General features: G+C 39.1%; 7 protein-coding genes across 9 annotated transcripts; 3 read left to right on the forward strand and 4 right to left on the reverse strand.

Moving 5' to 3' along the window:
* Positions 1-945: 945 nt before the first annotated feature.
* Positions 946-3,147, reverse strand: LOC119068454 (ATP-dependent RNA helicase abstrakt). Its single transcript, XM_037172035.1, has 3 exons — positions 2,401-3,147; positions 2,166-2,347; positions 946-2,090 (listed from the first exon to the last, which is right to left on the reverse strand). Exons 1-3 carry the CDS (start codon positions 3,044-3,046, stop codon positions 1,056-1,058), a joined length of 1,863 nt encoding a protein of 620 aa, XP_037027930.1. The 5' UTR covers positions 3,047-3,147; the 3' UTR covers positions 946-1,055.
* Positions 3,148-4,570: 1,423 nt separating this feature from the next.
* LOC119068477 (F-box only protein 9) lies at positions 4,571-6,676 on the reverse strand. Its single transcript, XM_037172088.1, has 6 exons — positions 6,305-6,676; positions 6,054-6,243; positions 5,507-5,985; positions 5,128-5,430; positions 4,869-5,061; positions 4,571-4,804 (listed from the first exon to the last, which is right to left on the reverse strand). The coding sequence occupies exons 2-6, from the start codon at positions 6,237-6,239 to the stop codon at positions 4,685-4,687; spliced, it is 1,281 nt and encodes a 426-aa protein (XP_037027983.1). The 5' UTR covers positions 6,240-6,243; positions 6,305-6,676; the 3' UTR covers positions 4,571-4,684.
* Positions 6,677-7,030: 354 nt separating this feature from the next.
* Positions 7,031-8,479, forward strand: LOC119068484. Its single transcript, XM_037172094.1, has 3 exons — positions 7,031-7,456; positions 7,797-7,969; positions 8,040-8,479. Exons 1-3 carry the CDS (start codon positions 7,184-7,186, stop codon positions 8,452-8,454), a joined length of 861 nt encoding a protein of 286 aa, XP_037027989.1. The 5' UTR covers positions 7,031-7,183; the 3' UTR covers positions 8,455-8,479.
* Positions 8,355-20,236, reverse strand: LOC119068442 (Fanconi anemia group D2 protein). Of its 2 annotated transcripts, XM_037172016.1 has the most exons (24): positions 19,926-20,236; positions 19,549-19,759; positions 19,197-19,479; positions 18,933-19,139; positions 18,713-18,851; positions 18,587-18,652; positions 13,149-13,397; positions 12,905-13,074; positions 12,676-12,847; positions 12,448-12,611; positions 12,228-12,382; positions 11,831-12,146; positions 11,489-11,765; positions 10,876-11,201; positions 10,703-10,807; positions 10,489-10,642; positions 10,256-10,430; positions 10,002-10,196; positions 9,709-9,928; positions 9,460-9,649; positions 9,033-9,182; positions 8,799-8,966; positions 8,536-8,736; positions 8,371-8,493 (listed from the first exon to the last, which is right to left on the reverse strand). In XM_037172016.1, the coding sequence occupies exons 1-23, from the start codon at positions 20,097-20,099 to the stop codon at positions 8,563-8,565; spliced, it is 4,440 nt and encodes a 1,479-aa protein (XP_037027911.1). In that variant the 5' UTR covers positions 20,100-20,236; the 3' UTR covers positions 8,371-8,493; positions 8,536-8,562. The 2 variants fall into 2 exon arrangements, with proteins under 2 accessions (XP_037027910.1, XP_037027911.1); XM_037172015.1 differs by having other exon boundaries at positions 8,355-8,736.
* On the forward strand, positions 15,480-18,564 carry LOC119068488 (V-type proton ATPase subunit D-like). Of its 2 annotated transcripts, XM_037172100.1 has the most exons (6): positions 15,480-15,647; positions 15,726-15,803; positions 17,184-17,301; positions 17,354-17,533; positions 17,659-17,842; positions 17,908-18,564. In XM_037172100.1, the coding sequence occupies exons 2-6, from the start codon at positions 15,763-15,765 to the stop codon at positions 18,123-18,125; spliced, it is 741 nt and encodes a 246-aa protein (XP_037027995.1). In that variant the 5' UTR covers positions 15,480-15,647; positions 15,726-15,762; the 3' UTR covers positions 18,126-18,564. The 2 variants fall into 2 exon arrangements, with proteins under 2 accessions (XP_037027995.1, XP_037027994.1); XM_037172099.1 differs by having other exon boundaries at positions 15,481-15,803.
* Positions 20,237-20,566: 330 nt separating the features above from the next.
* LOC119068451 (testis-expressed protein 10) lies at positions 20,567-23,977 on the forward strand. Its single transcript, XM_037172030.1, has 6 exons — positions 20,567-20,819; positions 21,217-22,237; positions 22,300-22,470; positions 22,539-22,779; positions 22,838-22,992; positions 23,730-23,977. The coding sequence occupies exons 1-6, from the start codon at positions 20,631-20,633 to the stop codon at positions 23,924-23,926; spliced, it is 1,974 nt and encodes a 657-aa protein (XP_037027925.1). The 5' UTR covers positions 20,567-20,630; the 3' UTR covers positions 23,927-23,977.
* LOC119068496 (protein PET100 homolog, mitochondrial) lies at positions 23,908-24,380 on the reverse strand. The gene has a single exon (XM_037172110.1). It carries the CDS (start codon positions 24,257-24,259, stop codon positions 24,011-24,013), a length of 249 nt encoding a protein of 82 aa, XP_037028005.1. The 5' UTR covers positions 24,260-24,380; the 3' UTR covers positions 23,908-24,010.
* Positions 24,381-25,128: the final 748 nt, after the last annotated feature.

The raw sequence follows: 25,128 nt of genomic DNA on the forward strand, positions 1-25,128 counted from the left end.
ATGTCTCCAGCTTCATTAATGATTGTTTAGCACCGGCACGAAAACTGTATTCAAGACATGATGAAAATTACATTTAATTGTAATAAGTTCCATTTAGAAGTATCTTCTTCATCGTCGGTAATGGTCCCGAAGGTGTTGAAACCTAAAGTCGATGTAAAAAAGACAATCGCTTAGTTATGCACAAGAACATATACGATCGATCGGCCTTGAGACCTATCAACACCAGAGTAGAAACACTTAATTTCGACTTAAAAACAACAACAAAATTTGAAGTCAAGATTGCAATTGATTTTACGTGTTTTTATGCTAAGTTTTCCATTGTAATTCGATATTCACCACAGGCTAAACATTGGAAAACGCAGCATAATTGCCGATCATATCAACTAAAAATTGCTCGCGTGCTTTCGGCGTAAGGCCTCGTTACACGTCAATTTTAAGTCGTGGAAAATAAATTCAATAGTCTCTTCAAATGGCGATTTCAATTTCGAGTTGAAATATCATCAGGCTGAACCTACTGATACGTTCCGATCCTTATATTACCTATAGTATGATAAGAACGGTACTTTCGCTTCATAATTCCTTAAATCTGTCATGGGCAAGAAGCCACCAAATACGAACAGATTATGAAGCACAGCGACGACCTGACAGAGCATAACGGAGGCCTTTGTACGTTGTTCTATGACATAACGAGGTCGATCATCTGAGGTTTCAAGATCTTCAGAAATCGTAATCGGGACCTTTCTTTCAGCAAGAGGGTTTCAAGACTCATAACATGTACTGTTACGTGATAACGGTTCCTTTGCAAATGTTTTAAAGAACGTTTCTGCTTCAACGGCTGTTGAACGGTTGTTTGTAATTTAGTCTGATAATTTATTTCTATTGAAGAGCTTGTAGTGTGTTAGTCTAGGCGTCGAATTGAAAATTCAGAAAGAAATCCTCTGCGACCACTTTTCAGGTCACAATTTCGATTTAATGTTTGTTCAAAATAGAGTCACAGAAAAATCAAATAAAACTACCACATCGCCATTTTCCAGACTAGGTTCGGTGATGAGCAACTAATAATCAGCCGCAGTATTCGATAAATAATCCCTTCTGCCAATGTTCGATGCCTGCTTACTTTGTACTGCCTCCAATTTCGGACAATCCGTAATCCTATGACCCAATCCACCGCAATAACTGCACCCTTGTGTATCTCCGACCTCCAACAATTGTTCGCTTTCGGAACAAAGTTCCGCCAAAAATGGTGGCACCTTTTGTTTCGCTTCGATCAATAAATGTTTCAGATCCAACAGCACTAACTGCTCGGTCGATTTGTTCACAAATGTTGTAGCCAAACCTTTCGTCAGAGAACGACCTGTTCGTCCAACTCTGTGCACGTAATTTTCAACATCATCCGGCATATCGTAATTGATGACATGTTGAACGTCAGGAAAATCAAGACCTTTTGATGCTACGTCCGTTGCCACCAAAACATCTTTATGATGTTTCCGGAATGCTTCAACGGCCCGGGAACGTTCTTCTTGATCCTTGCCGCCGTGAATGGCTACTGCTTCGACACCCTTCAGCAGTAAATATTCATGGATGGCATCAACATCTTGCTTCTTTTCAGCAAACACTAATACTGGCGGAGCAGTACGCTGTAGACATTCCAACATGTAAACGATTTTTGCTTCTTGTTTCACATACTCAACATCCTGAATGACATTCATTGAGGCAGCACCAGCTCGACCAACATTTATTGTGACCGGTTTCACCAATGCAGAGCGTGCAAAATTTTGGATTTTCTTCGGCATTGTAGCCGAAAACAGTAGCGTCTGCCGCTGACCACGGAAAAACGAGAAAATTGTACGAACATCCTCCTCGAATCCCATATCGATCATTCGATCCGCTTCATCCATACAAAGGTATCGACAGACACTCAGCGAAACCATTTTTTTGTCCAACATATCCATTAATCGACCGGGAGTGGCTACCATTATGTGAGTTCCTTTTTGAATGACCTCCATAGCTTCTGTTACTGGAACGCCACCAATGGCAAGGCACGAACGAATTTCGGGAAGTCCTCCTTGTTGTAACGCCTTACAGTAGTACTGGAAGTTAAACAAAAACAAAATGTTGGAGTCGCACAATCTCAGGCAGACAATGACAAAGTTAGTCCACCTTACCTGTATGATCTCATGAGTCTGTTTTGCTAATTCACGTGACGGGCAAATAATTAATCCATACGGTCCCTCGTTACGGATGAATGGCAGTCTTAGCTCTTGTTCAACACAAAACATGATTATCGGCAGTACGAACACAAGAGTTTTTCCAGATCCAGTGAATGCAATTCCAATCAAATCACGGCCTACAACGCAAAGAGTCAGCCAAAGCAAGGTATTGAAACGTCAATAATGTTACCTGACAAAACCGTTGGTATTCCTTGCACCTGAATTGGCGTCGGTTTCTTGATGCATTTCCTATCCAATGCGGTCAGAATTGGCTTTGGAAATTTCATTTCTTTGAAAGTTTTAATCGGCACCGGAACATCATCACCCTCGACCAAAATTTTCAATTTGTCGCGTATCTCTTCTCGCTTATATTGAGGCATTGCCATCAGATATCTTGGTGCTCTCCAACTCGTCTTTATTGGATCTTCATATTGGATACCTTTAGCCAATTCAGCCACGCCCATCAATGCCTTCTTCTCGGCAACGCTCTCCAAAATCTTTTCCTCCTCTTTCAGTTGTTTCTCCACAGCGCTAACCTTCTTCGCTTCGGCAAGTTTCTTCAATTCGGTGTGCTGATCCAGCAAACTAATATTGAACTTACGGCCCCATACCTCCTCGTTCAGTTCTTCGTCATGTTCATTCTCACTGGACGATTTGGCTGCAGCAGATGTACTCGCTTCGGCAGTCAATTGAATGATTCGACCAACTTTTAGGAGCTGCTGCTTCTTCCGCTCTTTCACAGGAATGTAGGGAACGTATTTGTCGTCATTGTCACTATCACTTTCGCTATCATGCCGACGGTACTTTTTCCTAGCAGGCTCTTTCGAGGAAGACATTTTCGGTGTTTATTATGAAGAGGTGGAAAACTGTTTGAAAAACGTTTCAAAACATTGCAGAGAAAAACAAACAACTGCAACTGTCATCTTAGTGTCAAACATATGCGCATTGGTCGCATTGGTTCAATTTTTATCTTTCTCTCTCTTTTTTTCCTTTATCGAAAAGTGAACACATCCAAATAATTAATGGGCTTGAGCTTAGCGGTACTCCTGTAAGGATTCTTTGTTACCGGTTTTACGAGACCGGAAATGCCGGTTGAACGAAGTAGGCTAGAATTCTCAGAAATTGAAACGAAGATCGGGGATGTTGTATTTAGACATGACATGTGATACCAACAGGGATGGCAAAAAAAGCGATCAGCCACGGCAGAGTAAAAGTAACCCAGGCAGGAGCGTTTGTTTGACTAGGGACCTGAATAATCTAGTAGCCCTATGTTTTTTGCGAATTAAATTTTTCAACTTATGTCAGTGTTCATTTGAGTTCATTTTCATACAGTGCATTAGGTCCCTCATTTGACGTTTCAATAATGAACCGCTCCTGCCAGGTTTACTTTTACTCTGCTGTGGATCAGCTCGATATGATTTTTTATAGCAGAATATATGTTAACTCCGAGGGGCCTGCACTTTTTCGAATAAATCGTATGAGACTAAATTCAAAAAGTGCCGCACCCAACGGATTTAATCAATGGATTTCCCATTTAGGTCCTGTAAGTGCTCAGAGAAGTAGCAGATTTATTGATATTATACTGTCTTCAATTAAGGATAAGGACGGAATGCACTAATCGACACCTGAAACAGATCCATCCCAGGTATAGAAAAGAAGAAAATTTATTCGTCTTTTCAAAACACGGAGACTTCAGTTTCAACCTGAACGGGAAGGTTTAGTGGCTACATCGCTGCCGTCCAAACCATTAAAATTATCAATTTTGGTACCTAGTTGTAGTGTGTTTGTTTGGTGGCTGCGGACACAATAAATCTGTCAGCATATGTTCAGGCGAGATATCAATTATGCTCCCAACCTTCCTCCGAGGATTTGCATGTCCTGTTATTAGCCAAAAGGAGCCGTAAGTTAAGTATAGTTTCCACTTAAAAAGAGCACTCCGTTTAGCCTCCGTTTACATGACAGTTGTAAAATAGAACAAAGGAACTGTCACGTAAACGGAGTAAAAAATTGAAATAAATTCAATTTCCACTCCGTTTGCGTGACAGTTCTTTTGTTCTATTTTACAACTGTCATGTAGACGGAGGCTAAACGGAGTGCTCTTTTTTAGTGGAAACTATACTTTAGGTCATAAAATAAACAAACTGACCTGAAGTTGACCGGTTTACAGTTTTAGCGCCTTAACACTCTATACTCTACTGCTGACTAGGTAATTTGATTAGCGGCAAAAAGAATTTGTCGTTCTGTTTGTACTGTCCAATGAAATAGTCACGGTAGAATGTACTTCTGATTTACTCAAGGCGGACACTTGTTTGAACTTTTCGATAATAAGGACTTGGTTGGGGACGGCCATAGTATACACATTTTAACGTTAAATTCTTTTATTTCTCAACAAAACAAAAACAAAACAAAAAATAGAAAAAGTTCATCCTCCAATCGGAGGTTTTAAGTTTTAATTTCATTTTCATTTTCATCCTTTATTGCAACGGACTTTCCGAATAAGAGTGATAGCTTTTCACTCGCGAAAATAATAATGGCGGATACTTGGACGCCGTTAGTTCAAAGTTAGTCTTCACCTGATTTTTTCCCTGAATTATCTGCAAAGAATTTCCGAATCCAACAAATGAAAAACCAACAAATTCTTTAACACAATCAATTTACCGCATAATGTTTCCACTTCAACTGATTGAATTGCCGTTTACTGCCACTCGGTAAAATGTTCAATTCCAAGTAGAAACTCTGACTGGACGATGCTGAATCGTCGATTACGCTACCCCGTCTCGACTGTTTCATATATTGATGTTGGGCGGTTCGGTTTCGTTTCAGAACAATGACAACAACGTCATCGTGTAGCCTAATCACCACAGGGCATGTGATGTAAAACGATGATCAATCAAAAGTAAAGGACAACTCAATTCACCTGTAATGTCCCTTCAGTACATCGTTCCTGGCATTTCTGCTCTTCAGCTTTCCAACAGTTTGGGCTGGTTCATCGGCTGTGGTCATCATGAGCATGCTGCCATCGGAGAAGAATCGCATATATCGATAGTACTCGACGATTTGTACGGGCCGATAGAATTGATCTTGAAATGAATTTTCACCGTAGCGGAGATAGCTCATTTTACTAATGTAGCAACCGTTAAAGTGTACCCGGTGCCGGCTGAGAAACATTTCTCGCCATGAAGGATATTCGCCTAAGTCACCGGTATAGATGCCCCAAATTCTATAAAAGATCGAGGTGCAAAAGTTTCGTCTCTACAGCACAGCTGATGGTCGGTTAACCGTAAATTGTAACTTACTTAAGGCAAGCCAGTCTCCATATTTCCGGATCCTTAGCACAGACATAGAAACCGCGACAAACTTTTGATATTTGTTCGAGCGAACGCATATCTAATTCGGAAGAAACAACCCATCGCAAAATATAAAAAATGATTTCGACCGGAAGGTCGGAAAAATGTAAGCCAGCCGTTGAAATAACTCCGGGATCGGTAGCACGACTGAACAAACATTCACTCTTGGCAATAGCCACCTGAAATCGTTCCATTAAATCGACGCCATCCAAGTCTTCATCGTCCGTATCACATTTACTGAAATTAGCATTGAGCTGATCATCTGTTGACCGTTCCGTTTTCGGTGGTTTGGTTTGATGCTTCACAGCATCGTAAATTCGAAACTCAATGTCAGGTACAATTTGAACGGCTCTCCGGTATAGATTCATTGCCTCGAAAACTTTACCCAACTTTTCCAATTCAACCGCTTCGGTGAACAGTGATTTTGCCTGAAATCCATAGAGATCCATTTCAATATTTCGTTCGGTTTTCATACGCGTTGATTTCTAATGTTAACCTTGTCCTCGTCTATTTTTTGACTTGATTCACAATCAACGTCGCCAGTTGTATCGGCAACCGATTCATTTGGCTTTAATTCTTTTTTCCATTGCTGGCGAAATTCTTCGAGCAATTGGTTTCCTCTATCGGAACTTTGAGACGAATCTCCTTCGGCATCGTCATCATTGCGATTCGGATCGTTCATTGAGCTTGAACAGAAAATTGTTATCAAATATGTGCACTTTGACTAGGCGACTCCATGCAAGGCACCTTGATTATATTGGTGATAACAGTCCTGTGAAAGTAGTCCGCCTTTATCCTTATTGCATTCAAGTCTAACAAGCTAGTTCACGGCTGGTAAATTGATTAATTAAACGATTTGAAATAATTACTTTGAACTTTGCGGAACTATAATATTCCGACATAATTCGAAAACAAGAAATTGAAGCACAAACTGGAATTGAATCGAGAGTTTGTCGATGATTTATTACGTTAAAATTTGCAGCTCGTCACGGATTGTATCCAAACCGAAACTTCGTCTTTTCTTATTTTTGTTTTTATTTTCGGAAGTGTGTACCACAAAAACCTCTCTTCCTTATAAATACAGAGCTACGTTTTCACCAATGTTGTTGCTGTCAGAAATTTATAAACATTGGCACCCGTTGACAAAGCAAATTATCAGATTCCCGAACGAATCTATCAATGGCTTTGAACGATTTCAGGTTGATGTTGCAACACTTGATTGTATGTGTTACGGGAATAGGAACGGATTGTTGGGAATGACTGTTGATTAGCCATTACTATGCAAAATTGTTATCTTGATAAGTGAGCTACACAAATGTAAAATTGAACTTAATAAACCAAAGGGTATGATCGTGGGGGTATATAATACCGTGTGTATCGTGTATAAGTATAAACCGTGTGCGCTCACTTTTTACGCAATGTAAATTTTTAATTCCATCTCAATCCACTAGACGTCTCTCAAAATTCATCTCGTTCGCTCAATTTTCTCTTTATTTTATTTGAATCGTTTCAATCGCACTCCACCGGCTCCAGTAAATTTTAGCCTTTGTGTCGTGACAGTTGATTTTATATTTTTGAAAAAATTTGAATTTCATTTTACTATTTTGTTCACCGTTTTATTTGATAATGTGTTCCACCAATTTATCGATTGACATTCCATTCAGCATGCCCGTCATAACACATCAAGCAGCGGGCATAATATTACGAACAGTCATCGAATTTCTGGCGTTCTACAAAAAGCAGATACCGTTCCCGTACGATACGTTTAAGCTAATGACTGGCAAGATAAGGAAACAGATTTCGAACGACAGTTCCAGTGATGATTGGCTGCAGATGCAAATAGAGCGACAGCAAGCGCTTGCCATAGAAACGTTTGATAATTTTAAAGTTATGCTTGAGGTAAGTCAGTTCATTTTTTCTACGATTTTTCGCTTACAAAATTAGCTTGCTTCACTTTGCTTTCGTAACCTTTTCCACCAAACGGTTCACTTTGCTTAGCTCTGCTATTCGCAAATTAATATTCGTTTGATCCATACGTTGAACTGCGAATTTCAATTCCAAATTAGTTATCGCGAGACCACGTTTTTATCGCAAAAGTCCTTCAGTGAACTCGCTGACCCCCCTTTGACTACACACAGACCTCGGCCAATTTTCGATTAATCTAAAATTTCCACAATCAACCCTTCCATCAGTGCGATGCTAACACTTCCGTTGCTCTACTAAAATCATGTCTTTTCAGAGCATAACTAATCAACTAGAGAAGATGGAACTTAACCAAGCTGTAATACTTTTCGGAGCAACGTCACTAACACCTAAAGAAGCATTCCTAATAAACATTCCACCGATCACCAAAAACCATCACTACATAAATCACCAAGAATCCGTTCAACGCATAGCACGAACCATTACAATGTAAGTGTTGAACAAGTGTGGAAATGTGTTCTCTTCAAATGGTCAGTCAATGGTTGTAACATTTTCGCAGGTCCATTTTAACGTCTCAAAAATTCTACGAAATCGAAAGCAAATTGGCCACAACCAACATGTTTGTGTTACTTCATCCAAAAGTAGCACCTTCAGAGACTGACGATTCGTTTCAGTTGACCGAGGACTTTCGACTGCCTCGCAGCTGCAAGACTGTTATCCTGAATCTGCAAAATATTTCCAATTCAATTAAGGCGAACTGCTGCGAACACTTGGTTGTGTACGACGATCTCCTGACGGATTACGGTAATTTGAGTGTTACGGATGAAAAATTGGTACCAGGGGAAGATGAAGATGTGAATGAAATAAATGACGATTCGACTGACAAAGGTGCGACGAGCTGGTACAATTCAACGGTATTTGTGCGCGGTTTTAAAGATGTTTTGGTCAAGGGTAAAAGTATTTGGAATTGTTGAAAATATATTATTTTAACGAAAACATGTTCGATTGTTCTTTGCAATGACATAATAGTGGGTCATTGGTTATGTCATTGGTTCTTTGACATGGAATGACAAGCGTAATTGCTAACACAACAAACTACTAGCGTCTGAGTTCGCTTTACTAATTCGTCTAGTGGTTTCCACGGACGTTTCACGACTTCCATCCTGATCGTATTCCAATAATTCATCTTCCAAACTGTCATCATCCTCTGGCAATTCCTCATCTTCGTCATCGTTATCGTCAGTGGTTTCCGTTGACTAGAATAAGAACATTAAGATAGTCGGTAGAGTACCGTTCCAATTTTCCACTCCATCCATACCTGAGTCAATATTTCCTCGCCGTGAAGGTTCTTGTTCTTCAAATTATTCTGCCAGAACGCAGCCGCACAATTGTTTGCAGCAAGCACAGCTTTAACTTTGATCAGCAGCGTTTCGATGGTCTCCCGGACGAATGGAATCTGGGCCATTATCGTGTTGTTTTGATTTGCCTGGAAATTGGGTTCATTCAAAGCTAAAATCGGTTTTAGTACGATGGATGCAAGTGGTTCATATACCTTCCAATGGCAACAAATTTTATGCAAAAACGATGCAATGTGATTGAAGCCCTGCAGGAACTCTAAAATTTTGTCGCTGTTGCTCCGTAGGCCAGTCTTTATCAATGGGATTCCGTGTTGCAGAAATATTTTGAAGTAAATGTGGGCTTGCTGAAAGATAAATTCCGCTTAATCGATCGACAATTTTTGAATGGTGGAAGGGTGGAAGGATAACAATTCTACAGAAAGAAAACAATTATTCCCGGCCTTCCTTAAAGAGAAGTATTGCTCCTGAAAGGTGGATGAGTATTTTTATGAATGAGAACGGAGCCTCCTCCTCATTTTTTACAAGGAAAATACTTTCACGATGCCGACTCGAGAATAGAAACAGAACCGTTCCTCAACATTAATCTGAAGTTATTAGTACCAACGACACAACATCACTCACCTTCAAGAAAATGGCATAATTTCGCGGAATGTTCACAAAACCAACAATGTCAGCCAATATCTGCAATAGCGCGGTTGATTTCTCAAAAACCCTCAGCTGAACGGATGTCGGAGCACTTTTGTTCAGTTTACTGGTTACAGCTTCGATCAATGCCACGCATAGCGATCGATACAATAGCGCAAGATTGGCTCTGAAAATGGTTGGTTACCTCGGTTAAGACACTCCAATGAATGCAAATGCGAAACTCACTTATGAAAATTGGGAAACGACTTCATGCGATCGTTCTTGCCGCACAGTTCCTTAACGTCACGAACGGTTATTTTAAGCAATTCATTAATTCGCGCGAATGTTGCCGATTTCATCAGACCCTTCAGTAAATCGTCCAGCAAGATGTTACATTTACCACCACGTTCCAGAGCTCCATCGTAACCGTACCATTTTCTGGACAAATATCTTCGGCAAAGATTGACTAAACACATTTGAAATTATTGCTCTGTATTGGTCAACACACCGGGATGGATTTCTTGTTATGCTTAACTTACCAACGGCTTCATCGGTTTTGGGCTGTGTCGAATAGACAGCAAGGGACCGTATTAAATGCAACATGTGCACGGCTGATTGCAGATCGCATATTGTAGACGCGTGACGCATAATGTTTTCGATAGCTTGTTGTGCCAGTTGACTGATAGTTCCATCAGCTTCAGATTCAATGCATTGCGCAAGTTTGGAGAGTGATTCTTCAAAAAAAATGGAGAATTAGTGGCGACAGTACGATCGAGGGCTCCAGCAATCCAACCTTTTAACAAAGACTTATGAGTATCGAGTTGAAAATTGGACCATGTAAAAAATGCCGCAAAGAGCCGAAGACACAATCCAATGCAGACCTTAATGTAGTTCAGCTCATCGGTATATAATTCGGGGTCGACATCGGATTCTGCATTACTAACACATTCGTATAAGTGATCTGCTAGCTGATGAATAGACGATTTGATTTCACTTATAAATTCCTGAAGATTCCAGAGGATTTACCTGATTGAAAAAGGTCACAATTTGCGGCAGAAATTTGATCAAATCATTGAACAAATCCGATGGTGATAGCACGTACTGCATCGGCTGATCAGGGACGAATTGCTTAACACCGAATATCGATTCCATTTTGATGATCAAATCGTCCATGATGAATCTGTAAGTAAATTTTCACTGTCGATGAGAGTTCTAAATGACCGATTGAATGGTGATTCACTTGAATTCGACCAATCCCAATACTTCACCGACGCTTCCTGATGGTAGTGGATACTTGATCAGTAATTCTTGACTCAACAGGCACGCAATGTCGGGATCCATTTGCCTGCAATTTGTTTAATTGAAATTCTATCTCCGATTCCGAAAGTCCAATTGCACTGTCGCCACTTTTACCTGTAGATTTCTTTCGGTCCATAGTTCAACGCATTGAAATTCATTTTGCCACTGAATCGATTCGGTGCATTGGTTTCAGTTCGCTCGGTGTTCAAAATGTCGAATAAAGTAACATTTTGCGATTCAGCGTTGACGTTGGGAGCGGCACGCGCTTTTTTCGACGTTTTCGGTTGAGCAGTTGAAGGTTTTTTCTGTAGCGTGGGTGCTTTCTTGTTCGGCGAACAGTTAAATTGGCAAATCGGCGGTGTGTAATTTGATGGTGCCAGTTCCAAGAAATATCGAATTTTTGCTTCCAGCGTAATTACTTCGTTCAGTCGAGTCATAGTCTGGGAAATTGACATTTAATGAATTGAAGTAGAACTTCTAGAGGAGTGGAAACTCTCAACTATCTTTAAAAAAACGGAACTTTGACAAAACTTTCCAAAAAAACCGTAATTCTTGTGAAGTCGTAACTTCCGAGGAGTCACCGTCCATCTCGAGGAGTCAAAGCTCTCAATGCGTCTCAAGTCACGAGTTATAAATTTATCTGAACTCTATGAAACGTTTGGGTGTCACGGAATACATAGTTGCTACAGAAATGACAGCTATGCTAAAGAATCGCGATGAAAATTACCTTCTTCTGCATCGGCTCGCCCGATTGCGACACAAAGGCACTTATTGTTTCTCGCATCCAATTAACCGTAAGGTAATGAAGATCCAAAATTTTCTCGGCTCTCGACTCTTCATAATCCAAAAAAATGTCCATCTCCGAAGAACTGTTCATACACTTCGGCAACACTATCGCGCAGCCCAAAAGTGCGTTTATAGTTATGAGATTACCGTAGCGATAGTGTTGGGTGATGCGGAGCAAGTTGAAAAATGACGGCAACAAGAAGACGGAGCCAAGCGGTCTGAAACGAGACAATTTTTCGATTTATGACACTGTTTTGTGAAATGGGAAAGTTAAAGTAACTACTTTGATGATGGTTTGAACAGCAGTCCAGCTATGTTGACGCCAATGTGTTCGATATCTTCGGAGTGAGTATTATTGTCGGATGCATTGTTTATGGAATACTGGTATTCACATTCTACATCCAGTTCAGGTATGTCATCGACAACGAATAAATCTTGAAAGTTTTCGACAATAAAATCGGAAATCCAAATCTTGAAACTTTTGTTGACGACCAATTGCTTTCGTTGATTTTTATTTCGATGGGAGAGAACGGCAGCTAGTTCATCGAAACATAATCCTAGTGATTCTGGACTGGTACGAGTAGCAGATAGTATTAGATCTGGAACATATTGAGATATTGATTAGGTGGTCGCATCGATCTTTTCATTGCGTAAAAGTCCACACCAGAAATGCAATTTACCTAAATATTGAGCAGCAGTCTTAGCAGCTACGTCATCAATATCATCAATTGTTTGGAATAATTCGTTCCCCTGCGACTGACTCGAATCATCATCGGTCGTCCACACCAAATGCTCTATAGTCTGAACAACTCCCACGATGCCCAAATTTTTAATTCTTAAAACGGACAAATTTTCGATTATTACGGTGGACATTGTTCGAAGAACCATGGAAGAACTTACGTTGGAATGCTACTAGCCACTTGCTTCTTTAGGAGCATATCAATGTGATTTTGTAGGTCAAGCGATCCGACCATTGGAGGAAGTGGATAAGCGATCGAACACAGAATATTCATAATCATTCGATATTGTGCCAGATTGAGCTCTGAGGCTCTGTCAAGCATTCTCTGCGAAACGAAAGGCAGAGTTTAGTCTCACACGTACACGATATTTAGAAATTGTATTGCTCACCATCAACTGCAGCGCATAATTTTGCATTTGAGCTGGATTTTTGTCATTAAATTCACTTAGAATGCGCAAAGCATTCGTCGCTGTTTCCGAACCGATCTGATTTTGGCAAACGTATTCAACGAGCTTTGAAAGCAAAACTTTTTTATTGAACTGGTCAACGTCGAATAGTGTCCTGGAAATAGAATGATTCAAGCATTCGAATCTTGTCTTGGCTATTCAAATGCTGTACCTGAATCCGTGTGTGGCGAACGCTACAACTTCATCCTTTTTGTCTCGGAACAATTTATCCAAAGTGGAAACGAACAGCGTGAGATACTCTTTCAGAATTGATGGGAAATGCTCAACAATTTCGTCCAAAATGGTTATGCTAAACTGTCCGGTTCGTATCTTCTTTCGAATCTGCAAAGTAAATTGTGAATGGTAATCTGTAGCCGAACGAAAGGAAAATCGAATAAACATCGATCGTCACTAACCAATTGTTCAATGTAGTACGCCTTATCCTCATTCACTTTCATCATAATTAGTAGGAGTATCAGATCAACAGGCTTCTGGTCATCCAAAGATGTACTTTGAATGTTTTTCAGCCAAATGTCGTATATTTGCTTCGAAGCGGACAATGATCGCACGATACTGTCAAAGACGTCCTTTTGATTTGCATAAATCTCCTGTTGGTTGTCCGGGGTGATGTTCCAACGTAGGCATTCGCGAAGATCGGATATGATCTAAGTGAAAATGAAATGGATTCATTGCCTTATTGAGTAATGCAAGAATGTTATAACAAACAAGTGGCAATTAAGGAATACCACACAAGTTTGCAATCTCTTAAGTCCATCCGATTTTTCAAAGAACCCAGATGCCAATGAAAAAGAAACCAGTGGCAAACAGCAAATATTAAAAATATCAGTCAGTTACACCCATTTCCCATTTTCCCATTTTCCGAATGATTCTTACATTTCATGAGTTTTATGTATAGAAGATGAATCACTGCTATTCGTTAACTAAACAAAGTGATATGTTACATAAGCTATGAGATCTCTAGCTTGTTATCATTATAAGGGGCCATTCATAAATTACGCAATCACGCTTCACTGACCAAGTAAACGATTTTAAATTAATCTGATTAATACGACAGGCAAACGAAGTAACAGATTTTTATTTATTCCGTGGCGTTTGGACTCTTTAAGAGTTAATTTGCGAAAACTTCAAACAAGAAGAATAAAATCAAGCCATTTGCGATTTTTTAAAGCTAGGCGTTTAATGATTAAGCTGAGTAAGTTACAGGACAAATTTTGTATTGAAATAATTTCGGATTCATGCTGGAACTGGTCAAAAATCGGTATACACTGGGGTAGTCAAAATCGTTTTTAATTGATATCTGTCACGGGTTTATTGGAAATTATAGGCGATTTTATACGGTTGAAGCACTACGCGCGTATAAAGACGTAACTATAGACAGTATCGAGTGTTTGTGTGTATCAGCTGAAAAGCAAATTCATGCTGAAATTTCAGTGTCCGTGACTGTAGTGACATGAAATACTAAGGACCAAGGACCAAAAAGGCCAAACAAACACTCACAACACAAACATTTCTCAGATAATTTTCAAAAACATTCTGGATACCTCACAACATCCTCAAGGATTTAAGCCCACTTAACCAAAAATCGAATCATTTTCTAGATGAAGTTACGAATTTTCAAGTTCAAGACCCACTCAATTTTTTATAGTCGACGAACTTTGACGACTCACCAAAAAGACTTTTCCAGCAAACTACTGCCGGATTTTATTTTTCTCTGTCGCATTAGTCTCCAATTAGTAGAATAGGACTGATGCAGCCGGCAAAAACCTCAAAGAAATTTTTCGGTCGAGGTCGAAATAGGTGGGAGGCCTAAAACTCGAAAATTTAGCTTCTATGATTTGTCGCAAGTTGTAAAAGATCGCTGTTTAACAACTGGGGACGATAACAATTTTTTGGGGTGATTGGCACGCCTAGAATATGGATATTGGCCAACTTTGTACATGAAAAATGTCGAATTTCCATCTTGGAGAAATCTTACATACGCTTAAATGTATGATGGAGACACATTTGCCATTTCCCCTGTTATACTTGGTCGTCATTGTAGCTTAAACTTTCGGTGCGAATTGTAGGTAGTCTGCTGAATGGTGATAATGATGCTAATAAATTCACATCGGCGTTGTAATGATTGAGAAAGCAACATAATGGTAAAATATACCTAAAAACCGAGAACATAATGCTAATCAGCCCTTAATAAATCTTGAAATTCCTTAATAATGTTACAAGTAGAAACGTATGCAATGTTACACCATCTAAGACGACGCAATGTTGGCCCAGATCCTGAAAGAATTTTAGAGATAAGACTCTGTAATCGGGAGAAATAATTCAAAAATGGGTTGCCATACAGCGTCAAGGATGATTTTTTGCGGATCACTATATCATTTCGGGGATATCTGGCTCGTGCAACTTCTTCATGCTGTTACCAGTAGAAACAACATTATTTTTAAACAAAGTTCAATTGGATTGTAGAAAAAGAAACTCAATTGAGGGGATAAAAAATTAGAACATCGTGTCTTCCCATTCTACAATACATTAAGCCATGCCAGTGATGTAAAAAATAAAATGTGTTCATCAATCAAGTAATTTAAACCAATTCATCGCAGCGATTCAAGATCGTAAAAATTGAGTTAATAAACAAAACAGAATGCAACAGATCTAAATTCATATTTCGTATAATTTTTTTTCCTTCTTTTTCTTTGTATTTTCTTTTCGTGTACACAAAATAGATTAGCTAATATTTTAGTTTAGTCTACCAGTTTACCAGTAATGAAGAAACATATTTATAAATAGATGCCGAAAAATATTGAACGCAATTTTTAGTGAAAAGAGTATGTGATGTGTCCTAGACAATAATTTCGCATTAACACTCGATTTTATAAACGTTTTACTCAAGGCATCAGGTAGTTTTATTAGTTGTGTCGGCGCGTTCGCGTAATTGTATTTGAATTGAAATTTAAATTCTAATTTAAGACTTGCAGTGAATTTGTATATGAAGTGAAAAAAAAATTGTGGAAAATGACAACAAAGGAGCGACATCAGTGTTTCCCGTCACAAGGGTTGGTGGATTTTAAATTTTAATTTAGTTAACAGCGAGGTCATTGGTTGATTTAACGAAAAACAACTGACCACTCTAGCCAATTGCGTCTTATCTTCTTAGCATATTTTTTAATGAGCAACCCTTCCTCTCTCTTACCCACGAAACATTTGTAACTTGTATCGAGTTGCTCCGACAAGATAACATGTTGTACACAAATTGGAAATGTTCTTTTCCCCCGAAAATTATTGTTAAGTGGAGGGTAAATGCTTGAAAAACTTCTTTTTAAGACAAAATATGGATCGATGGATATCGCCCGAAATGTAAGACCGTAAGAAATAGGATATTCTCTTCCATTTTCCTTGTTTTGTTTTTAACGAAGATCAAGTGTAGGCAGTAGTGAAAACAACATCAATTTTCAGGTTTCACCTTTGTGTAAAATACTCTTACCAATATTCGATGTTTAAACTTTTTCTAGTTCTAGTTTGTAGGCACAACGTTGATTTTAGCAACATCAGTGATGGGACATAACAGAGGCGCCAAGTTTTGTTCATGAGAACAAGATTATTTTTCTGAGCTTCTCTGACCAAAGTCAATGTTAGAAATCTGTTTTGGTCGCTACTCCGCAATGAAATGTTAAGATTATCTTTTCAAAGTCCAAAAGACTGAAAACTTACACAAAGTCCACGAAGATCACGAAGCGTTTATGGTCGTGTGGGGTGTCATTAGAAAGGTAATTGCATGTACTTTCAGGGCAAATAGGGAATATTGGGGCTTGGAAGCATATACGACGAATTATAAGACGTTGAAATGTTTCAGTGCTTATTTTGAATCGCAGATGCTACCAAACTTCCGTAAGCTCTACTTTTCCTGAAAGTATATGCAATTACCTTTCTAATGACACCCCACACGACCATGAACGCTTCGTGTACATCGAGAAATTTCTGTAAGAAAAGTGTAAGCTTTCAGTCTTTTTTCCTATTTTCCCCATATGTACATGTAATTACCATTCTAATGACACCCCACACGACCCTGTACGGCTCGTGTAACTGGAGAAATTTTTGTAAGAAAAATGCATGTTTTCAGTATTTGATGACCTCTTACCAGCCACACAAGCTTCGAAGAATTTTTCTAAAAATGGTTTTGGCTTCTGGGGTCGAATACCTTACTGGGCACATATAAAAAATTCCAATAGAAAAGGCTTCCGATTTCGGTCTTCTGTTTTTCAGAAGAATCCCTCTAGATGGAATGACGAAAAGTGATGGATTTTTTTTGGAATTTTTGAGAATTTAATTTAATTAAAATAGGCCAGGCCTTGTTCTAAAGTAGGAGTCTCTCAGGTTAAAATCTCTAATTTTAAAAATTTTGATCGTGACATTGACCCGAATCAATTTAATTACAGCGCTCAAATGCTGATGATGAACCGTTTGACCGGAGCGCAAAAAGGGCACAGGTTACTGAAAAAGAAGGCCGACGCTCTTCAAATGAGATTTCGATTGATATTGAGCAAAATTGTGGAAGTAAGTCGAATCTAAGAAGAACCAAAACAAAACAAATAGCACTTCTTTTCAGACGAAACTGCTGATGGGAGAAACAATGAAAGAGGCGGCTTTCTCTTTTGCTGAAGCTAAGTTTCATACGGGTGGATTCAATCATGTGGTGCTGCAAAATGTCAGCAAAGCACAAATAAAAATTCGAACAAAAAAGGATAATGTTGCTGGAGTGACGCTACCCGTTTTCGAATCATTCATTGTGAGTTTGGCAAAATAAAGGAGAAGAGAATAAAGAAGAAGAGAGACGGCTCACACTTACTTCTCCTAACAATTTTATCATTTCCGGTTTTATTACAATGGTAAAATATTTGTTTGTGTCTACAGGACGGCACGGACTCATATGAATTGGCAGGTTTATCTCGTGGTGGTCAGCAGTTATCTAAACTGAAGAAAAACTACCAAGCGGCCGTCGAAGTATTGGTCGAATTGGCTTCATTACAAACAGCATTCATAACCCTTGATGATGTCATCAAAGTTACAAATCGCAGAGTAAATGCGATCGAACATGGTAAATCAGTCAGGTCGAAAAAATCTCACGAAAAACTAAAATTTCCATTTCGTCAATTGTTGCAGTTGTCATTCCGAGGATTGAGCGAACGCTGGTCTACATCATTTCCGAATTGGACGAATTGGAACGCGAAGAGTTCTATCGACTGAAGAAAATTCAAGACAAAAAGAAGATCGCTCGCAAAAAGGCTGAGGCTAAAAAGGCGGCCCTGTTGGCAGCTGGAGTTGATGTTCGGAATCAACAAAATATCCTCGACGATGATGATGACGATCTACTGTTTTAGATGCGTGGAGGACTGCCATATCGAATCAGGCGGTTTGAATTTTACACAGTATTAAGCGTCAGAGACACTGGGGAAAAGCTCGTCGTTTATTTAATTTGATTTTCTCTTTTCGATTGCTATACATCTCCTGGTGAAGTCCTAAGTCAGAAGATCAATGCTTCAGTTCGAAAATTGCTTGGAAGAACTAACGAAATGAATAATGGACTTGATCTTCTAGTAGTTAATGATCTAAATTTGTAACGTTTGGACCTACTGATTCGATCAACTCAAGTTTGGCACGTTTCGATAACACCCCTGCCGTTTTTACACTCCGGATAAATTCTTGATCTTCTTGATCCTTTGCTAAGTTAAACAGGTTTCGAGTTAAGTAGATGCTTATGTTCGTACAATTTACTTACGAGCAAAAAATAAATGTTTTTTTTCGACGTTTCTTACTCAACGATTTTGGTTTTCCCACTTACCTGCGGAAGGGTATCGATTTCATCCTTATTGATGCGTAGAATGAATTTCACGAATGATGGGAAACACTGCAACACACACATAAATTCAATTCAGTTGTTGTTTGCCCTCATTTGCAAAAACCTTACTTCGTGAGTCGCTCTATATTTCATATGGTTGACGATTTTCGTTCTGAGTGTGCTGAGAACTGCTGCACTGAGGTGCATATTTCCGAAGGTGTCCACATTAGAAAATGCTAATAGGTTTGTGTCGTCCGGAACAGTTCTTCTGAAAAGATCAATGACGAAAAGACTTTAGTTCGGTTGTCAATGGTTGGTTGTCAATTGAATGATGAGACAAACGACCTACATCAACTTTTCCATCGCTTCGTCATGGTGGCCCACATCGATGATATCCGGTATCGATCTTATGATCACCTGTTGATAGTTTGTGGTTGCCAATTCGAAAACTTGGAACACTTTCAACGAAACAATGTCACCATGCTCAACGATATTCAAATATTTCAGTTCGGAAAGCATGAGATCCACGTAAGGAATGTCCAGACTAAGCGTTTCACTGAAACATGAAATATTTTGATGTTAATGTTCCGACAGATAGCCCAAAATCACTTACTCGCGTCCAACGAACGTTTCAATTTTCTCAAACAAAACTTCGATCAAATCCACTTGCAGAAAATCAATCATTAGCAGATCTTTGATCAAACTCTCCTGAGACTGGTAAATGCTGTCCGAACTTGGAAGACTTAATTTGCAGCCGCTGAACAGTTTCGTCAAATTGATGTACGTTTTCATAGCATCAGTTATACCGCTGACGAAGTCTTTAATATTATCCGGATAGTTGTCGCTGCTTCCAAGCAGATCTCTGACTTTGTTCACAAAGTTCAAGTGATTGCATGCTGTAGCGTATGCGGATTGATAACGAATTAGTTGTAGTCACAACACACCGAAAACTTTCGGTTTCTTACTTAACACATAACACTCCATTGACTCCAAGCCAACGCCACACTTGATCAGAACACTTTCGAAATAATTTTTTGGCTGCCGTTGAATGGATAAGATGGACTGCGTTCTTGCCAATATACTTCGCTGTGAAGAGAATCGTGATGGGGCTGGATCTTGGCTGCATGGAATCTCGAACATATTTTCATCATTGTTGTCAACCAGCTGTGATGGTTTCTGGAGGGATGTGCAACATATTGCGGAAGTAAATTGATCTTTGAAATTTTAACGACCGAAACAAGAACAGATGAGTTCTTCTGTGTTTGTGACACTTCATGACATTGCTTTCCCAATGTCCGATATATTGTCACCAGAATCATTGACCAACTTTCAACAAGCTTACCATTCTTTTAGCTTGCGATCCATTTGGATTGATATTTTCATTCGGGGATGTAGTTGCCACTGGTGTCAGGGACGTTGAAGCAATCGACGATGTTGTAGCGACTACAGTATTTGAAAGTAATGTTCTGTTTTGACTCGAAAGAGTAGATACGGGTTTGGATCTTCGTTTGTACATAATGTTGACACTTTGAGCACAAAGTTAAACAAAAAATACCGAAACAAATCGAACAATTTTCCTATTCCTTTTGTTTATTTATGTCAACCGGCAAAATTGTGCAATATCTAATTTCAAAACAGACACGACAAACAGCGCCGTGTGGTGAATTTGTCATGTAGACGTAACTAGAAAAGAAACACTGGAAACAGTGTGTTGTACTGTTTTTTTTTTTGAATCACAAGCGATCAATTTACTATTCTCTTCGAGATGATTTCAAGAACAGGGCTGTTCCGTTCTATGATGAACAATATTTACCAGCCGGAGCATATTTGAAACAAAACATTTCCTAAATTTCCATTGACCACATTTGAATGTGTTCATATGTCCCGCAAAATGTTATTTCCCCGAACGTCAAAGCAGCGAAGAAGAATATCGAATGTATTCAACACATGTTCAATATACACCGCACGTGAAAAAGTGTGGTTGAAAAATACTACAACTACATACAAATGTCAGACTGGTCAAAATCAAAAGTACCATCAGTGCATCATGCCGAAGCACAAGAAATTTCTGAAGTCGGAGAAATCTAAAGTGAAACTTAAAGATAAAGATAAAAAGCTACCGAAGGGCTTGAATGTGACAAAGACTGACTTTAAAGTTAAGAAAATTGTTATCAAAGAGCAAATACGAAATACGTTCAACGCAGATGGAACGGTTATTCGGAAAGAAAACATTAAGGTAGGAGAAACGATTTTAGTTTTATTTTTTTTTGTACGCAGAGTTATTCGGAAACATAGCAAAATAATTGGTCAATCAAATGGTCTGAGGTGAAACGATTGGTCTCGGTGTTGAGAATTAAAATTTTTCTGTTCGTTGCTGTACAATGTTTTGTCCTTAATCAGCGCGTTGTGTTTGTTTCCACCTTTGAATGAAACCTGAGCTGGGCTTTCAGTTAACAACGATGCATGGCAAATCGCAGCATCATTTATACCGGAATGATTATCGAAAGTGTCGCGAACATTTGCTTTGATTTGGTCTAATTGAGCTTTGAGGTTTTTTCTTATCAAAACGCCTCAGGCAAAAATTTCTTGTTACCTTTACCAATAAACCAAAACATTCTTTTCTTATTCAACAGGAACTGCTGTCGAAACTTCAACATCACAATGCCTCTTATCGCAACGAGGGTCTCCGATACCTGAAAGAAATTTTAACTCAGAGTCCAGCTGAGGCTAGCAAACATTTCGGTTCGATTGTTCAAGGCATCGCGCAATTATGCTTGGACATTGAAAAGGATGTGCGTCACGAGAGTTTCAAAGCTTTGTCCATACTACTGTCGACCACTACGTCCGATACATTGGTCCCATTTTTCGAAACACTATCGTCATACCTACGATGCGCCATGACTCACATCAATGTGAACATACAGGAGGATTCGTTGTTTTTGCTGGACAATCTGTTGCTGTACGCACCGGACCTGGTGGCCGCCAATAGTAACAAAATATTTATGGGCTTTCTCGATATGATATCGAAACTCAGCATCGAATCGAGGTCGGAGCGAACGTTGTCGGTAAATTTGTCGAGTAAAATAACGAGTGTGAAGTGGCGCAGTAAAGTGCTAGACCGTTTGGTGGGCATGTTGAAGGTAATGGTTGGTGCTAAGCGTAGTGGCAAAAAGTTGGTCAATGACAATGAGGTGGTTGGTACGTTAACGTTAAAATCAGAGGTGAAAGCCAGCGGTTTCCAGACGATGTACTACACAGAGATGAAACCAATGTACTATCCAGTCATCCGAAATTACTTAAACAAAAACTGTGTTATTCCCATGGTATTCGACAAGAAAACGAGAACGACCAATCCCCAACAGATGGACGAACAGGAGAGCATCCAGAAATATGCCGAGCTTCTGATTCCATTGATAATTGAAACGTGGATGGAAGTACGTCCACCGAATGCCGAGCCGGATATAACGAATGAGGCCGCGTTTACACTCAAAATTTGTTTGGAAATTGTGGAGAAAATCCACGAACTGATATCGCTGTGGTGCAAAGAAGAAAACAACGACAGCTTAATGCTTTGGTTTAGAGAGAACTTCAACAAGGATTTCTGTACCAATTTCATGTCAGGATTTCCGTACAAGCAAAGTGAAGGCTGTAGCAGTATGTGTTGGCTGGTTGTTTTTAAATTCACTTGGAAATTTCTAAATTAATTTTCCTTTCAGCGAGTAAACGTAAATCAAAGGGAGCACCAACCGAGAGAGACGTCCATGAATCGGGAGGATCGAGATGTTATCAGCAAAACTTGAATCTTTCAATACTATTCTGCTGTTTAAATCGAAATCTACATCGAAACTATGTGAACCAGGCGGAGCAAATTGTCAGTTTTTTGAAAAGTAATTCTTCCAGCCATTTTCAATGTTCCTCATCGTTCGTGGCATAACCGTTTCTTTGTTTGTTCCAGAAAATTTATCGGAATTCGAATATGCACCGATGGAAGTGTCGACACTGTTGGTGAAATTATTGCGAGAAATTCTCATCGAAAATGGCGAGAATTGGACGCGAGTTCTTCCGGGCGTTAGAAGTTTCCTGCGGTCAGTGATTCAAACGTATCAAAACAACAGATTCTCGCGTGACATACGAACAAGAATCTTAATTTTGCTGTGCGACATCGTACTGAACTGGAAACTGTGCAAAGTCTATGGGTATGCGAACAACTCTACTTTACGTTTACGATTTGTGCTGACAATTGAAATTTTGCAGAGATAATTCATTTTCCGCTTGGCTACCCACGTTACCAACTATGTTGTGCCAACCATACATTTCACATCATGTTCTTGCTACGTTCTCGGTATTGGCGAAACAGAATAACGATTTGTTTTTGAAGAATTTGGAGCATTTAGTACCGAATGTCTTAGGTGAGTGAATTGGTTTCATTTGGTCGTTGGGTCACGAGAATTGGTTTATGAATTATTACTTAAAATGTCGGACCGTCATAGTCGGAACATTTAGTCGATGGAATGAAACCTCCATAGCACCAGATGCTTCCTAATTTGTAAATTCACAACACCAAAGACTCCTTCAATGTCCACAATTTTAAAATTCCTAAATTTTTCAATGATTACAAAATGTCTGCGAGTCGACCCTGGGAACATTGCAGAATTGTAAAGTCTGTTGTCAGGAAAGCAAGGTCAACGAAATGTTGATTCGAGCTTCGAATTTCGAAGCCTCCTCAATTGTAAAATGAATTTAATGTCTAACTGGGGAGAGTTGCGTCCAGTCAGCATTAAGTTTATGACGGACCTTACACTGACATTGATAGAGTAGTTGAAAGTGATTCCGTGCAATGGTTGGTTTGGTTGCACCCCAAAAAAAATCAGACGATTCATAAATCGTCATTGAACAAGTTTAGTTGGCATATCCTAAACAGACATTCAACAACCTAATGTGGCAGCTTATTCGTTCACCATTTCATTGATAAATAAAGCAAGAAACTCACCTTCTGCATCCTGGCCGTGGCTTTCACTGATCATCTGAACCATCTCTCCTATCCATCTTTGCTCAATTTAGTCAAAATTAACCATTTAAGTCTCCCTGGCCATAAAACATGCACTGCACATCAAACTGTTCCAACTAAAACGTTTTGTTCTTTCAGAGAATCTATCCCAAATACAGGTGACAGGCATTGACGACTTATTTGAAGGAAAGAAAATGATTGCTAATCTCCTATTCTGGGTGGCCAAACTGACTATCAGCCAGGACCTATCGTTATCGGAAAGTAACCCGGAAATATTCAAATATCTGCAACAAATAGCAACATTAAAAGAACAATATTTGGCTAATAAACTGTAACAACACCGCCACTCATGTATCGATTTAATGTAATAAACATTTTACAGAACGGTATACGAATTAACATTGCATTTGAGAGCACTTTTAACTTTTCTGCTTGTTTTCGAATTCATCCAGCGCTTGCATCATTTCTATGTCTCGTTTCTGTCGCATGAATTTGATGGTGTTTTTAATCTCGGCTTCCGCTGCATCGTCGTCTGGTGGATAGATCTCTCGCTTCTTTTGTGTTACCCATTTCTCGAAATATGCCGGTTGGTTGAAGTAGTGGAACATGGCGACAGGAAATGTGATATACATCACCATTTTGCCGATTTCCAGCGCCCAGCCACCCATGATTTAAGGTTTTCTATTTCTCTTAAATTAAGTAATTTCCCGAAAAAACGTTGTTGAATAACAATAAAATACTCTTGATTAAATTTTCACGTATATCTGACAGCTGTCATAATCTAAATGTCAGAAAAAACGACGACGAATTTTGAAGAGCTGCTCCCAGCTTCTCATGTGGAGCCGCAGTAATTCTAAAAATTCATAAATTTTCGAAATCAAATCACTTTAAGCAGAAAAGATCATAGTCGACAGCTGCCACATAGAGTACTGTTTGAGTACTGTATGAAATCATGGACAGATGAAATTGTTTTTCACAATGTAATATGCCACTCAGCATCATAATATACAAAATTTGCAAACTTTAGATACCTCTGTGACATCAAACGTTGTACGAATCTTGGTGCGAAGCAATGAAAGTATAAACCAGGTGTGTTGACGTTCATTGGTGCGAAGTACTTTATTAGCCTCTAGATGTGTATTTTGACACACGGCCTGCGGTACTCGATGTCATAAATAACTATTATGATGGTTGTGTGATACAGTGTATAAGTGATACACTGTCCAGTTTCTGTATCCTATTTCTAAGTGATTGAAGTGTGTTGACTATTGAAAAAGAACTAGCGGATGCTGAAATGCGAAAGGCAGTGAGTGACGAACTAAATCATCGTTGAGGTCAATCGATAAACTCACATATGACACATGAGGGCACGATTAAATGTGCTTCCATCTTTCCTCAAAGGGGCTGTTTTAAATGGCAACAGCTTTTCCGAATTTTTAGACTTCGATAAAGGTCATTTTTCATAGAAACTAAAATTATATTAAATGGTATGTAGCTGCAAACTTGCCGACTATTTTGAGACCCACAACAACAACAA

The sequence above is a fragment of the Bradysia coprophila genome (genome assembly GCF_014529535.1).
Source record: "Bradysia coprophila strain Holo2 chromosome X unlocalized genomic scaffold, BU_Bcop_v1 contig_185, whole genome shotgun sequence".
Classification (NCBI taxonomy): domain Eukaryota; kingdom Metazoa; phylum Arthropoda; class Insecta; order Diptera; family Sciaridae; genus Bradysia; species Bradysia coprophila.

Bases quoted from the DNA above. Each gene is read 5' to 3' on its own strand.
- LOC119068454 (XM_037172035.1), bottom strand. From the start codon at position 3,046: ATGTCTTCCTCGAAAGAGCCTGCTAGGAAAAAGTACCGTCGGCATGAT. The intron at 2,348-2,400 runs GTAACATTATTG...TTTGCGTTGTAG, and splicing joins AATACCAACGGTTTTGTCAG to GCCGTGATTTGATTGGAATT. The intron at 2,091-2,165 runs GTAAGGTGGACT...TTTAACTTCCAG, and splicing joins AGACTCATGAGATCATACAG to TACTACTGTAAGGCGTTACA.
- LOC119068477 (XM_037172088.1), bottom strand. From the start codon at position 6,239: ATGAACGATCCGAATCGCAATGATGACGATGCCGAAGGAGATTCGTCT. The intron at 5,431-5,506 runs GTAAGTTACAAT...GATCTTTTATAG, and splicing joins TGGAGACTGGCTTGCCTTAA to AATTTGGGGCATCTATACCG. The intron at 4,805-4,868 runs GTAAATTGATTG...AATTCTTTGCAG, and splicing joins TGAAGTGGAAACATTATGCG to ATAATTCAGGGAAAAAATCA.
- LOC119068484 (XM_037172094.1), top strand. From the start codon at position 7,184: ATGTGTTCCACCAATTTATCGATTGACATTCCATTCAGCATGCCCGTC. The intron at 7,457-7,796 runs GTAAGTCAGTTC...ATGTCTTTTCAG, and splicing joins ATTTTAAAGTTATGCTTGAG to AGCATAACTAATCAACTAGA. The intron at 7,970-8,039 runs GTAAGTGTTGAA...ACATTTTCGCAG, and splicing joins ATAGCACGAACCATTACAAT to GTCCATTTTAACGTCTCAAA.
- LOC119068488 (XM_037172100.1), top strand. From the start codon at position 15,763: ATGACAACAAAGGAGCGACATCAGTGTTTCCCGTCACAAGG. The intron at 15,804-17,183 runs GTTGGTGGATTT...ATTTAATTACAG, and splicing joins CAGTGTTTCCCGTCACAAGG to CGCTCAAATGCTGATGATGA. The intron at 17,302-17,353 runs GTAAGTCGAATC...ACTTCTTTTCAG, and splicing joins TATTGAGCAAAATTGTGGAA to ACGAAACTGCTGATGGGAGA.
- LOC119068442 (XM_037172015.1), bottom strand. From the start codon at position 20,099: ATGTACAAACGAAGATCCAAACCCGTATCTACTCTTTCGAGTCAAAAC. The intron at 13,075-13,148 runs GTTAGTGACGAT...TTTACTTTGCAG, and splicing joins CGTACTACATTGAACAATTG to ATTCGAAAGAAGATACGAAC. The intron at 12,383-12,447 runs GTAAGTTCTTCC...GTCCGTTTTAAG, and splicing joins GTGGCTAGTAGCATTCCAAC to AATTAAAAATTTGGGCATCG.
- LOC119068451 (XM_037172030.1), top strand. From the start codon at position 20,631: ATGCCGAAGCACAAGAAATTTCTGAAGTCGGAGAAATCTAAAGTGAAA. The intron at 20,820-21,216 runs GTAGGAGAAACG...CTTATTCAACAG, and splicing joins TTCGGAAAGAAAACATTAAG to GAACTGCTGTCGAAACTTCA. The intron at 22,238-22,299 runs GTATGTGTTGGC...TTTTCCTTTCAG, and splicing joins GCAAAGTGAAGGCTGTAGCA to CGAGTAAACGTAAATCAAAG.
- LOC119068496 (XM_037172110.1), bottom strand. From the start codon at position 24,259: ATGGGTGGCTGGGCGCTGGAAATCGGCAAAATGGTGATGTATATCACA.